At 40.0% G+C, this 13,316-nt stretch overlaps 1 protein-coding gene across 1 annotated transcript; it reads left to right on the top strand.

Moving 5' to 3' along the window:
• Positions 1 to 3,617: 3,617 nt before the first annotated feature.
• On the top strand, positions 3,618 to 11,886 carry rassf1 (Ras association domain family member 1). The gene is made up of 7 exons (XM_084928599.1): positions 3,618 to 3,733; positions 4,653 to 5,143; positions 7,630 to 7,754; positions 8,991 to 9,095; positions 10,682 to 10,973; positions 11,059 to 11,174; positions 11,253 to 11,886. The coding sequence occupies exons 2-7, from the start codon at positions 4,861 to 4,863 to the stop codon at positions 11,400 to 11,402; spliced, it is 1,071 nt and encodes a 356-aa protein (XP_084784725.1). The 5' UTR covers positions 3,618 to 3,733; positions 4,653 to 4,860; the 3' UTR covers positions 11,403 to 11,886.
• The last annotated feature ends 1,430 nt before the right edge of the window (positions 11,887 to 13,316 follow it).

Below are 13,316 nucleotides of genomic sequence, written 5' to 3' on the forward strand. Positions count from 1 at the left end.
ACTTCATTATCTCTCTTATGCATTATTGTTTTAGAGGGTTGACCCCAGGTATTCACACTCATCCACTTTCACTGCCTCTGCTCCGTGCAGCTGTTACACCTGCTTCCCTCTCTGTCACACACATGCATTCTGTCTCAAAATTCACACACAGCACATTCCCCCTAAATATTGACTGAATTAGCCTCTCAAACACATGTATGTTACACAGTCTAGCACATAAACACATTTATCCTTATCCTGAATTAAATCGTGTAAGTAAATAAGGTTATACCATACCAGATGGAGCATTAACCTTGGGTGCTGCAAATGATCTATTGATACAGGAGCATCTCCACAAGAGTTTTCATAACAATCGTTTCCTTGGCTTGTCTGATCTGAAAAATACAGACATAATATTTTAGTCCACCAGCCCCAGATCTGAGCTTTGTCTGATTAACCTGTAGTAGTCTGTGCAAAGACTCAGAAATAACTCAAATCCAAATAAAACGGCAATCTTGTTACATGGTAAAGCTTTTATTCTGAAACCGGAATTCCCACAATTCCTTTCATTTTATTCTAACCAGCTTAACCGCCGGTTTGAGTTGCTGGCTGACGTGGACAGAGCATTGTAGTACAACCTCTCCTCAAAAGTGCTTGAATACTTGCACGCGATTGCTGCCAGGCCCTTTAACACGTGGTCAAAGTCCTTGAAAATGTGTATTTATCTCTAACAAAGTGGTTTTGTAGTTGTCGGTTATTGAGAAAATTCTGCACAATAAATTTTGGTGCCATTAGATGCATCCCTCATGCTATTTATTGCACAGTGGATAAGAAGTGTCATCTAAAGTACCTAAAGCATTTCCTCAGTGTATGTTATATGTCAGACTAATGGCACCAGTTCCACACCCAGCACTTACTGGTCAGCTGCCTATTAGTTGTTGTGCTTCAATTACGCTCTAATAAGCTTGTGACTCTGCATGGCTTCCACACTTGCAGAGTCACAAAGAGCACAGAAAACAACAACATTGTCAGTCAGAGTATCTGTCTCCTCTCTCCGTCCTATACAATGCACACCACACAGGGTACTGCATGTCTTCACTGTTGCAGGCTTTAAAAATGAAGCTTCTTAAAAGGTAAGCATAAGCAGTAAAGTTGCTTTTGCTTTTAGATACTCACATTGTTGGTTCTTCAAAGGAGCAAGTAGACCTGGCAGGAATTTAAACGGTATGATAACAGAATTATTTCCATGGTTAAGAAAGACAATTCACAACATCAAATCAAGTCAAGAACACTGTAGGCATGTCATTGTCAAAGTCTATAATCAAGACACACTTTCATGAATGGAAATACACAAGGCTTACAACAAAAAAACAATGGTTACACTCAGAAACAGGAAGTTTAGATTATACTGTGTTGGAGAACATCGAAAAGAGGCTGCACAGTTCTGGAAATAAATCTTTGGACAGATGAAACCAAGACTAACTTGTGTGGGATTGATGGGAAGAGAAAAGTGTGGAGGATGAGAGAAACAGCTCATACTACGTCATCTATCAGACATGGAGACAATATTATGACATGAGCATGTACGGCTGCCAGTGGACCCAGGTCAGCAGTGTTTCTTGAAGATGCAACTACTTATAGAACTAGTATGAACTTTGAAGTGCACAGGGCTATACTATCTGCCCAAATTCAACCAAATGCTGCAAAACTGATCAGACTACACTTCACAGTACAAATGGATAATAGCTCAAAGCATACTGAAAAAGCAACCCAAACGTTTCTGAGTGCAAAGAAATTAAATATTCTTCAATGGTCAAGTCAGTCACCTGAGCTTAGTTCAATAGAGCATGTTTTCAGTTAACTGAAGAGAAAACTAAATGAAAGAGACTGAAAAAAAGCAAAAGACCCATTCTTTTTTTCTTTTCTTTTTTTTTTTTTTGTTTGCCTGTCCCGTTTGGATCTTTAGCCAACAGAATTGTTGTCTGAAGGCCAAAAAAGATGCCTAGCGAATTTACTTTACCAAGTGGATCATCATGGCCTTGCCATATTGGTCCATTTGATTGACCTTTATTATAATTATATATTTATTTTATTTTATTTTCAGTTGTTACAGACGGGACAGAGATGACCGGGGGATAGGACAGGGAGAAAGAAAGAATGAAAGAAAGAGAGGGAGAGAAAGACAAACAGGGAAGAAGAGATAGTGAGAAAGGAGGGAAGAAAGAAAGAAAGAAAAACACCTGGATCACCTGTTGAGAGAAGAAAAAAACAGAAGGGAAAACAAACAAAAAAGAGCAACATAATAAATATAACACTATCACAATAAACTAGCTAACAGTAGATAACAGTAGATACTAAATATTAAATGTTATTGTGCAGTACACAAGATCAACAGCGCACAATGTGCTTTGAGGTCGCAGCCAAGAAAGGTGTAGTTTGTGTCTGTGAACACCTGTGTGTATACTTGTGTGAACACCTGTGTGGATCAGCACACTTGTATTCAAAAGGTTTCTCCATGTAACGATCTGCTAGGGAGTGTGGGGAGCCATAGCCCCGTCCCCCAGGGCATGAAGCAGGTATGGAGGAGATCTAGGCCCCAGACATGCAGAGGGCCCAGAGTACGAGGACCCAAGGAGGACCACCAAAGGGGCACCCTCCTGGGAAGAGCTGAGGAAAGCCCCAGATGAGGGGTCACCCAGCAGCCACGGAGCCGAGGCCAGAGGGGGTTGCAGTGACGTGGCTCTTTTTTTGCAGAGCCCAAAAGACCCATTCAAGTGACAGATTTCCATGACTACGTTGTACATGTACAATGACAATAAAGGGCTATTCTATTCTTCTATTCTATTTTTTCATTAAGCCATAAATTCCCTTCCTTTTTTATCTGTTCTGATGTTCCAGAGCTGTGGACCTTTAACTGTGAAAACGCTGTTTTCTGTTTGGCTGGTTTATTAGTCATTACTAACTGTAGAGAAATTATCTCACGCCCTCTTGTAGCTTCAGATGTGCCTTACTCCCACTTGTGAGAAACAGAGAGTGAGCGTGTGGGACATGAATAAATCATGTTATGGTATTCTAACATGCGTTTCTGGCCTGGAAGAATCTGCCATATTGGAGCCTGGAAGGTTTTTTTTTTCTCTCTGACTGATTTGCCAGTTCAAGTGTCTCCAAATCAAAAAGGAATCATTCTGTTCATTTCAAACAAGTATATCTACCGTTTAAGCATATCTACTGTTTTATTATGGACTAAAATATTATCATTAAGAATTAATTTTGTTATTCAGAATTAAACAGTTAAATTATTATTTTTTTTAAATGATCGCTACTCTTTCTGATACAGCAACGTTTATTAAATACTGGGCTTTGTTGTCAAAGGAATTTCCCAAATGAAATGCGTCATTCAGCAACAACGCAGAGATGAAAAATAATAATAAACTTATTTAGTAGCCGTTTATATTTAATTTACGATCTTTTTATTTATTTTAACATCCTGCAAAAGCTATCATCAATATCATCAAGAACAGCTCCCACTTACAACTCCATCTAACAGTCGAGTGTCTGATGAGAACAGAGGGGATTCCTCTCAGTGTAGCTTAATACTCACATGGGATTATACGGTAATCCCACACCCACAATGTGCATGCGCAAACAGAAGTGCGTGCGTCGGACGAGGGACGCGTCGCTGTTAATTCAACGAGAATCTGCGAACGCTCTTCAGATTCCCTGTAGAATGAGTGTGGGTGATAAAGTAAGCGAGGTAAGGTCATCTTCAACACTTTGTCTTTCAAAAAATACGGATTTTTGCTCGGGTGTGACTGTCAACTTGAGTTTGTCGTCCCGTCTCAGACTGCGGGATTAACTCCGTTACACGCAGAGCTGCATTAAGCAAAACAGATGACCAATGAAACAATAAGATGTCGTGAAGACTTAAGCATACATGACTTCGACTGGTAAACAAACCGATAAGACCCCCCCATGATAAATAAATTGCATGGATGCTTATGGACGGTTACAATGGGCTCTTGTTGCCCTGTGTGAATAATTGCACCGTGTGGTGACCCACTTGGCAGACAGACTCCCGGGTATTCATATTCACGGCACAAAGCAGCTCCACAAGGACACTAATTTAAAGAGATCCAGATGAACCTGTGAGCATGTACACTTATTCTTCCTAGTGGTATTTGACTTTATTATCATTATTATTATTATTATTATCAGTTTCTGCAGCTCAGAGATCAACACTGGCAAGCAGTGTGCACATGCTGTCTGTCTCAGCCGAATGATGTATTCAGGTTCTTCAAAGTAAACTGACAATTATCAACAAAAAGTATGAGCTATGTGGTTGTTACTGAAGTTGCCAGTTGTTTCTGACATAGCTCTGTGCTTTCTGCATGCAACGATTGCTATTTTCCCACTTTTAGTGTCAATGTTTTGTCTCAAATATGCAGTTTGGCCTCACAGTCCTACAGAAAAGCAACACGAGTTGTCCCAGGATTGTACAGGATTATACTTGTCGTCTTGTCCCACATTTTAATATAATCTTATCCTGGCATCAGATAACAAAGACTAATCTTTTGGTTTATTTTTTTTATTTGTAAAACCCATACAGTGCACATGCTGAACGCATGTTTATGTTAAACGTATCCATTAACATTTTTGTTTTACCTGTCTTGCAGCTCCTGGGGACTTAGAGGCCATTATCACAGTGGACTCAATCAAATCTTGACCCAGTGCCTTTTTTTTTGCCTCACACGCTATAAATTTGCAAAGCATGCAAAGGTGCATATATTTTCATCTTGAAAGGCAACATGCACCCACAATAGCTCATGGACAGCAAGTGCTTGGCTGACATATTGGCATCTGCGTCTCTGCATCGAGGTCAGGATGTCTAAATGTGAGCTGATAGAGCTGCAGGATCTCAGTGTAAATGATCCCATCGAGCTGGCCGCTCCAGCTGTCCACGTAGCCCCGTCGACTGGAAACCTGGGTCATCCCAGCCACTACTGTGTCGTCCGTCTGGTTGGAGATAACGTCAGCATTGAGCATCACACAGGAGAGACTGGTGTGGGTCATGATTTCCAGCCATACAGTCATGCACATCTCAGCTGGTGTGACCTGTGTGGTGAATTCATCTGGGGGCTTTATAAGCAGAGTTTACGCTGCACCAGTAAGTACTTCCGCAAAAGATTTGTTTACAGGATAATCCTGGTTATAATCTTTATTTCTCTCACTGTCAACAGTTCCCATGAAACAAACAAGTAAATCCTGATAATGCAGATCTTATTCTTTCACATCACAGACCTCCATCATCCCCTAAACACAACTCTAGCTGACAGCCTGACTATAAAATCAGTCAGTCCCTCCAAGCGTTCACATCCAAAGCACAAAACATTTTCTGACAAATGCACTGCTGATTCCTAGTAGAGTAAAGTTTGCTGAAAACTGTAGTCTTTTGGTGTTTCTTGCTATACACTCACCAGACACTTGGCTAATACAGCACTGGACCCACTTGCCTTCAGAACTGGTCCATGTGGAGATGATAACATCACACAGTTGCTGCAGATTTGTCCATGATCCAAAGCTTCCATTGCTCCACTATCCAAAGGTGCTAAGGTTAGGTTGAGATAGATAGATAGATAGATAGATAGATAGATAGATAGATAGATAGATAGATAGATAGATAGATAGATAGATATTTTATTGATCCCACAGGGGAAACTGATGTGTTACAGCAGTAGGATAAAGAATAAAAATAATCAAGTCTACAATAAAACACAAATAAACAACAAAATTAAAGTAAAGGGTTTATACTATGAGATAGTGCAAAAAATGTATTTATACAGCACTGATAAAAACAAAATAAAACAAAGAAAAGTAAAAAATGAAGTTATTCTTACTTTGACTGTTTTTTAACTGACATTTTGTGAGAGTAGTGCAAATTGCAATTAATAAATAATATTTACACTATGAATCTAAAAAGAAAAGAAAAAGAACTGCAGAATGAAGAGTTATAATACACCTTTATAGAGAACATTGGGAATGGTCTCCTGAAGCCTTCTTTATGGCATCAGAGTTGATTCAGTCTGAGGTAGAAGTGGCTCTGCTGCCTCTGAGCTGTGGAGTGGAGCAGGTGAGATGTTCTGTCCATGATGGAGAGCAGTTTGTTCAGTGACCTCCTGTCCTCCACTGACTCAAAAACCTCCAAATTCTGAAAAAAAATCAAATTCTGAAAATCCCAGTAGATCAGCGATGCCTGAAAGATTCAAACCAGCCCATCTGGCACCAACAACCACACCTTCAAGGTCACTTAAATCACCTTTCTTCTGCTTTCATTCTGCTGTTCTTTTGTGAACTTTAACAGGTCATCTCGATTGGCTGATTAGATATTTTTGTGAACAAGTGGTTGATAATTTTATATAATAAACTGGCCAGTCAGTGTATATAAAAGTTATATATTAGATATTTGTTTTTAAAGATTCAAATCTTCCTAATGAACAAGTAAACTTCCCATCGCCCCATCTGCCGGGGAGATTAGAAGTAGAGAGTCGAGCAACAGAATCACAAATTCACTTTGTTCTTTTTGTGAAAGTATTTGAACATTGGAAATAGAAACAGCATTATTCTTTGATTAATTATGTAGTATCCGGTCAGTAGTTTAGGGTTATTACATTAACTAGTGGAAATATTTAATCATTGCCCTTTTAAGAAGGTGCTGAAATTGAGATAAAGCAAATTTTAAATAAATAACTAAAAATATTGTGAAACTAAAGCGAGAACATCAGACGGCAAACACAAGAAACAGACAACCCATATCCACACATATGGCCAATTTAGAATCATCAGTGGCCTTATCATCCATGTTTTTGGACTGTGGGAGGAAGCCAAAGCAAGGAGGAAACTCATGCAGGCACAGGGAGAAAATGGCTACACAGGAAGCCTCCAGCCATTCATGAGGTTCAAACTGAGGACATGTGATGTATTCTTCACTTTCTGCATCACATGATTTATAGGGCGATTTAGGGCGATCGTGGCTCAAGAGTTGGGCGTTCGCCTTGTAATCGGAAGGTTGCCGGTTCGAGCCCCGGCTTGGACAGTCTTGGTCGTTGTGTCCTTGGGCAAGACACTTCACCCGTTGCCTACTGGTGGTGGTCAGAGGGCCTGGTGGCGCCAGTGTCCGGCAGCCTCGCCTCTGTCAGTGCGCCCCAGGGTGGCTGTGGCTACAATGTAGCTTGCCATCACCAGTGTGTGAATGTATGGGTGGATGACTGGACATGTAAAGCGCTTTGGGGTCCTTAGGGACTAGTAAAGCGCTATATAAATACAGGCCATTTACCATTTTACCATGTAGGATTCATATGTTAGTTTTTCCATTCATTAGGAATTGTATCACACATTCTTTCCTAATCTGAAGGAAGCTCTGGAAAGCATCACATTTTGACTCCCTGTGTGCTACATGTAGAGCCGGGGAGCGTCTTTTCTCTTTGCCTTCCTGCTGCATGCAGCAGCGCGGTATGAAGCGATTCGACATAGCCAGGTTTTTAGGAAGGGAAAACAACTACGACTAGAAACAACATGAGAAGAAGCTACACCGCAAGTCTTGACATATATCACCCTTTAGTGATTTATCGCTCTCTTTTCGTCTCACTCTCATAGACTGCAACTACACTTGTCACTACCGGTGCCGACTGTCCATCCAGCTGGACTGCATGACACATGGAAGTTTGTTAGAAGAGCATGCAGCTTTATCTGATGACTGCATCGAGACAGACACAAATGTGGTAAGAAAAACAAGAACACTATAATAGCAGTGTATTTGTGTAGACAGCAGTTTTCATTTGTATTTTTTCTATTTTCGTAGCTACAGAAAAATTTCAGTAGCTTGTTATTTATTTGTACAACTAGGATTTTTTATTTTTGCACAAAAATAAAGTGCACTTAACTCTTCCTACATTCATATGGAGTAGGTGGGTAGGTCAAATGGAGGGAAGCTGCCCACTACTCTCGTCTCTGGTTCCCCACAGGAATACTGGAGAGTATAGATTTTAGATTATTTTGGAATTTTTCTTCTCAGTTCACTTCTTTTGGCTGCCTGCTCTCATTTATGATTGTGCACCAACCAGACACAGTCAGATCCTTTATTATATTTTGTAAATAGTAACTTTATAACTAATAATAATATCCTTTTTTCAGTACACCTTTTACTGGGAAAACAATCAGAACAATTTAGGGGCCTTGTTGTAGAAGGATGAAAGTGCATTTACAAGGCTTTTGAAGTTCTAAATGCCTGCATGTTTGGATGTGTTAGGCTCCCGGGAAAGCTGCAGCAAAGTATTGAATTCAACAAAAATAAAGCCATTGGTGTGGTTGTTATAAGTGCATTTACAAATATAGAAACATAAACATAGAAAACATTAAAATAATGCTGAGGTTTAGATTTTTCTCCACTAAAATCCTCTGAAGTATAGATGAACAATAACATGAGGGGGAAATTGTCACTTATGATCATTTAAGCAGATCCCACTGGGAGTAGGTTTCCCCCTCCAGATGTCATTATTGCGTTTTTACTGTCAGTGAGGACCAAATGGTAATGGTGATGCTAGAAGAGCACTGAGTGACGGGCACCTCCAAAAATAATTATAACAGTAATCAGAAATCACTCTGAGCCTTTGAAATGACTTGTGGAAGTGCAGCAAGCGACTCATCCTTTACTCAGGAAGCCAGCAGCTGGGAGATGAACCTGCATTTCACTGTGTGTTCATCTTTCTTTCACAGTAATGTACTGGTGAGGCTGTGGCATAGTTTATCAGGCTAATTTTTTTTTTTGGTCAACCGTTTTAAGTAAATATTTCTTTATTGTTTTTTTCTGGCTACATAAAAAGAGCTTGTATCGAGCTGACTTTTATTTTCATACATTTGTTTTATTTCACCTTCCCTTTTTAAAGCCTAGTTGTGAAGGCAAGCTTTCTGCTCACTGTATCGTGGCTTATTTGTTGTTCTTTCCATTTTCTTTTCAGGATGAACAGATCGAGTTGGGTAAACAGGAGTTAAGTGTTAGTGAGATTCAACAGAAGGTGAAGGAATACAATGCTCAGATCAGCAACAATCTCTACATGGTGGATGTGAGGAACTGAAAAAAACATTTTCATTGAGATTCACTTAAGCAAAAAATGTGCATTTTCATATAAATACATAGAGTTGTGGTCAGAGGTTTGCATACAATCATTATGATTGTATGTAAACAATCATCAGTTCTGAAGGCTTCTTCAGAACTGAAAAAACCACTTTGTTGCCATATGTCTGTGAAGGTTTTCAGTCATCCAGGTCATCGTTGTCTAAGGAGCTTGGAAAGAAAAGCGTCTGGACTTGCTTTGTTGCCGGTCACTTTCTTTCCAAGCTCCTTAGATTTTCTCTGATCCACACAGGGTTAAAAGTATACATACAAACTGTAATATATAGAAACACCTACAACTAAAAACTTCTCATTAGTAATCATGATTGACTACAATGGGTATAAAAAGCAAAAAGCATAAAAAGAATTTGTTTTAAAAGCACTTATTGGATTGACCAATAGTCAGAACAATGGGAAAGTCCAAGGAACTCAGTGAAGATCCAAGAAGGACAATCGTAGAGTTACACAAGTTGGCATCATTAGAGCCATTTCCAAACAACTGGAGATTCCAAGATCATAGGTTTAAACAGATGTACAAATGGACAACTCGTTCAGATGTGTCACCACTTTTCCAAGGTCTGGATAAAGTAAAATCTGTATGAATGTTCATGAAGAACCTAGGAACTACCAACAAGGCTCAGCATCACTGTCCACAATGAAGACAGTTTGACACTCCCATGGACTGAAGGGGTTCAAACCATGAAAGAGGCCCCTGTTCCAAAATCAACACCTTCAAGCTCAACTAAAATTTGCAGCTGCTCACGTGGACAAGTTTGATCATCAGCCAAAAAAAGATTGAGCTATTTAGCCACAATGACAAGAGGTATGTTTGGAGGAGTAAAGCTGAGGCTTTCAAACCTAAGAACACCATTCCAGCTGTCAAGCATGGTGGTGGTAGCATCGTGCTCTTGGGCTGTTTTGCTGTCAGTGGTACTGGTACATTGCACAAAGTGGATGGAATGATGAATAAGCAGCACTATCTCCAAATTCTTCAACTTCGCCCTAAATCAACAGCTAGGACACAACCAGATAGTTCAACAGGAAAATGATCCCAAACAAACATCAAAACTGGTTTTGGAATGGAGCAAAGAAAAAGCAGGCTAACATTAAGCTTCTGGAATGGCCTTCCCAAAGCCTCAACCTCAACCATACTAAGAATTTGTGATCTACCATTAAGAGCACCATGCCAGGAAACTAATCAATTTAAATGAACTCTACCAGTTCTGCCAAGAAGAGCAGTCGAATACCCAGCTAGAGTTATGTCAGAACCTTCACAACATGCAAAGGGATATTTAACCAAATATTTGTGGGGTGTATGTATGTATATATGTGACCCTGTGTGGGTTAAAGAAAAACCAAATTAAATTTAAACTTGTGCACCCAATTCTTGTTTTTTTAGTCATAAATGTCTGACTACAACCACATCTCAGCATAGTTATGTAGATGTGTGAACATATTTCTATTCATAATATTTGTTGATAATGTATTAAACCTTTTAATTCCCATTTATATGCTATAAATCTGTCCACACTTCAGAATAAAGATGGGTCCTACACTGGTTTCATCAAGGTCCACTTTCAGTTAGTTCGTCCCATTTCCCTCCCTCCTCCCCGTCAGAGTTTGAGCTTGATGCAGGAAGATGATTATCAGGGAAGACGGATGAAGCGGCGGACATCATTCTACCTCCCCAAAGACGCTGCAAAGCACCTACATATAAGCTCTGAAACACGGGTACGAGAAGTCATCGAAGCACTGCTCAATAAGTTCACTGTTGTGGACAACCCGGCAAAGTTTGCCTTGTTTGAACGCACAGAGAGACAAGGTCAAGGTAGGATTCCTAATATTGCGTTGTTCTTACAAACTAAAACAGAACCAATTGTTGAATCGTGAAATTCTGCTTCTCTTTCCTCTAGTGTACATGCGTAAACTGTCTGATGATGAGCGTCCTCTATACCTGCGCTTGTGCGCTGGCCCCAGTGAAACAGTCTTAAGCTTGGTTCTGAAAGAGAACGAGACAGGGGATGTAAATGTAAGTTTCCATTCTGTTCTGAGAAAGATAAACTTGTCAATATATGGTGCTTATATGGTGAATTGCTCTCTTTCACAGTGGCATGCATTTAGCTTTCCTGAGTTGTGCAACTTCCTGCGAATCCTCCAGCGGGAGGAAGAAGCACACGTAAGAGAGATCATGAAGCGCTACGCTCTTGCTAGAGACATGATGAAGCAAGCCATGGCCCGGATGACTACACCGGGTTGACACCGAGACACTCAGCTTCACACTGGAACAATTAGAAGACATTCTTCCATGAAAAGTGTCGATAAGAAATTTTATGTCATGGTAAAGGGGAATGAAATAGCTCAGGTGATGATGTTGTATGGATTAGAGATTGGTAATAAAGCAGGGAGTTTGCTGTAATATTTAATGTGAATTACTTAAAGGTTCAGTTCAGGGTGATTTTGATCTAGTACAGCTATGAACTGGACTGACTCAAAACATATGAAATTGTTGTGGACTAATTGATCACACTTCTTTCTTTAAACATCATGCTGCTTGATTAGATTATTTAAAGTGACATGTTAGATTTTTCTTAGTTTATCTGGTTTATCATCTTATACTCAGTTTTATTCATGTTCCGACAATGTTTTTTAAAATTGTGGCACTTTAATCAGCCTCTGAAAATGAGTTGGGTAAGCTGAAATGTGTGGATATTCAGATGATCTAATAAAGTGTGAAAAATGGCTGTTTAATATGAAACTTTTGATTATTTCTAACAGCGTGCCCGACTAGAAGGCCCATCATGGGGGACCACAGTAGTGTACACATGAATATTACACTCATATGTGATTGTAGAACATCTCATTCAAATGTAAGTATTAATATGCTGATATATCACCCTTGATTCTTCTAGGAGGGCTTTTGACAAACTCTTTTGAATGTGGCTGAGATTAGGCGTCTACACAACAAACACACCCATGTGGGTCCACAGTGGGTAGGTGTGGGGCTGTGTGGACAGGGCAAACCCACCCCTTACTGCATGTGGGCCCAGTTGGGTGTGTCCACACAGGGATAGCAGCAGTTTAATCCTTTGGAGACCCTAAAAAGGTTTTCTGTGGACAGCCCACAATGTGCTTGCCTACAGAAAACTGCTTTGGGCCCCACATGGGCAAGTAGTTTTGTCTGTGTGAAGGTTTCTGTTGGCATCCTTTAGCAGCTTTGGATATCTGCAACCCACTGGTGATCAGATATGCCCTACTTCTCACCCTGAGTACCAAGACCCACAGTGAGCTGTTCACTGTAGGTCACCGTTGCTGCCTCTACTTCTAGCATCTTCATTGTTACACTTGTCTCCCTCTCAGTCACATCCATAACATGCCATATCACAAAGCTCAAAACATCTGAAACTGCTTTCTTGAACATTACAACACTGGACCTTTGGCATGTGGTGTAACTGGATATTGAAATCATGGTTGAGCAGCTGACAAATCAGGAGCAACTGCGTGATGTTATCAACATGGTTCAAAATCTGAGGAATGTTTCTGGTGAATCAGTGCCATGAAAAATTAAGGCAGTTCTGAAGGCAAAGGGGAGTCCAGCCTGGTACTAATAAGGTGTATGTAGTAAAGTGTCCAATAACTGTATATGTGGCAAGGGGTGGCTATACTATTGGCTCATGAGCACGGGTGTCAAACATAAGACATGGGGGCCCAGCAAAGACTCCAATCTGTCCCAAAGTTTGGCTTTGGAAAATGCAGAGAACAGAAATTTTGGACTTTTAGTTTTATTTTCATAGGTTTTCCAGCTTTTCCTATTGATGAAGACCTCCATCTTGGTCATACTACACCAAAGTAATTCAGTTATAGATTTATGTAGTTTGGCACATTTACTTCTTATAGTTTAATCCCAAAGAATCGTGCTGATCTTTTTTTTTTCCATCTACTACAGCAGCATTTCTTTATTATGTAGAAAAAACAGAGAGGTGCTGTTGAATTAGCACTTTTTTTTTAATATTAAGCTATCTGAGGAATTAAATGTGTAGTTAAAATTCTATACACTTGAAAAAAGGGACAGTTTCACTAGTTTCGGCCCACATGAGATCAAAATGTACAAGTCACTAGTACTATTATATTCCTGTCCACGTGATGGCGTTAGCTCACCACAGCGTCTCTGCAC

Source organism: Perissodus microlepis, chromosome 5, assembly GCF_051167445.1.
Source record: "Perissodus microlepis isolate ML-2025 ecotype Zambia chromosome 5, ASM5116744v1, whole genome shotgun sequence".
Taxonomy (NCBI): domain Eukaryota; kingdom Metazoa; phylum Chordata; class Actinopteri; order Cichliformes; family Cichlidae; genus Perissodus; species Perissodus microlepis.

What these genes read in the sequence shown, in the direction of transcription:
- rassf1 (XM_084928599.1), top strand. Translation starts at nt 4,861, where the DNA reads ATGTCTAAATGTGAGCTGATAGAGCTGCAGGATCTCAGTGTAAATGAT. An exon ending in GCAGAGTTTACGCTGCACCA is followed by an intron (nt 5,144 to 7,629) that starts GTAAGTACTTCC and finishes TCACTCTCATAG; the next exon opens with ACTGCAACTACACTTGTCAC. An exon ending in TCGAGACAGACACAAATGTG is followed by an intron (nt 7,755 to 8,990) that starts GTAAGAAAAACA and finishes TTTTCTTTTCAG; the next exon opens with GATGAACAGATCGAGTTGGG.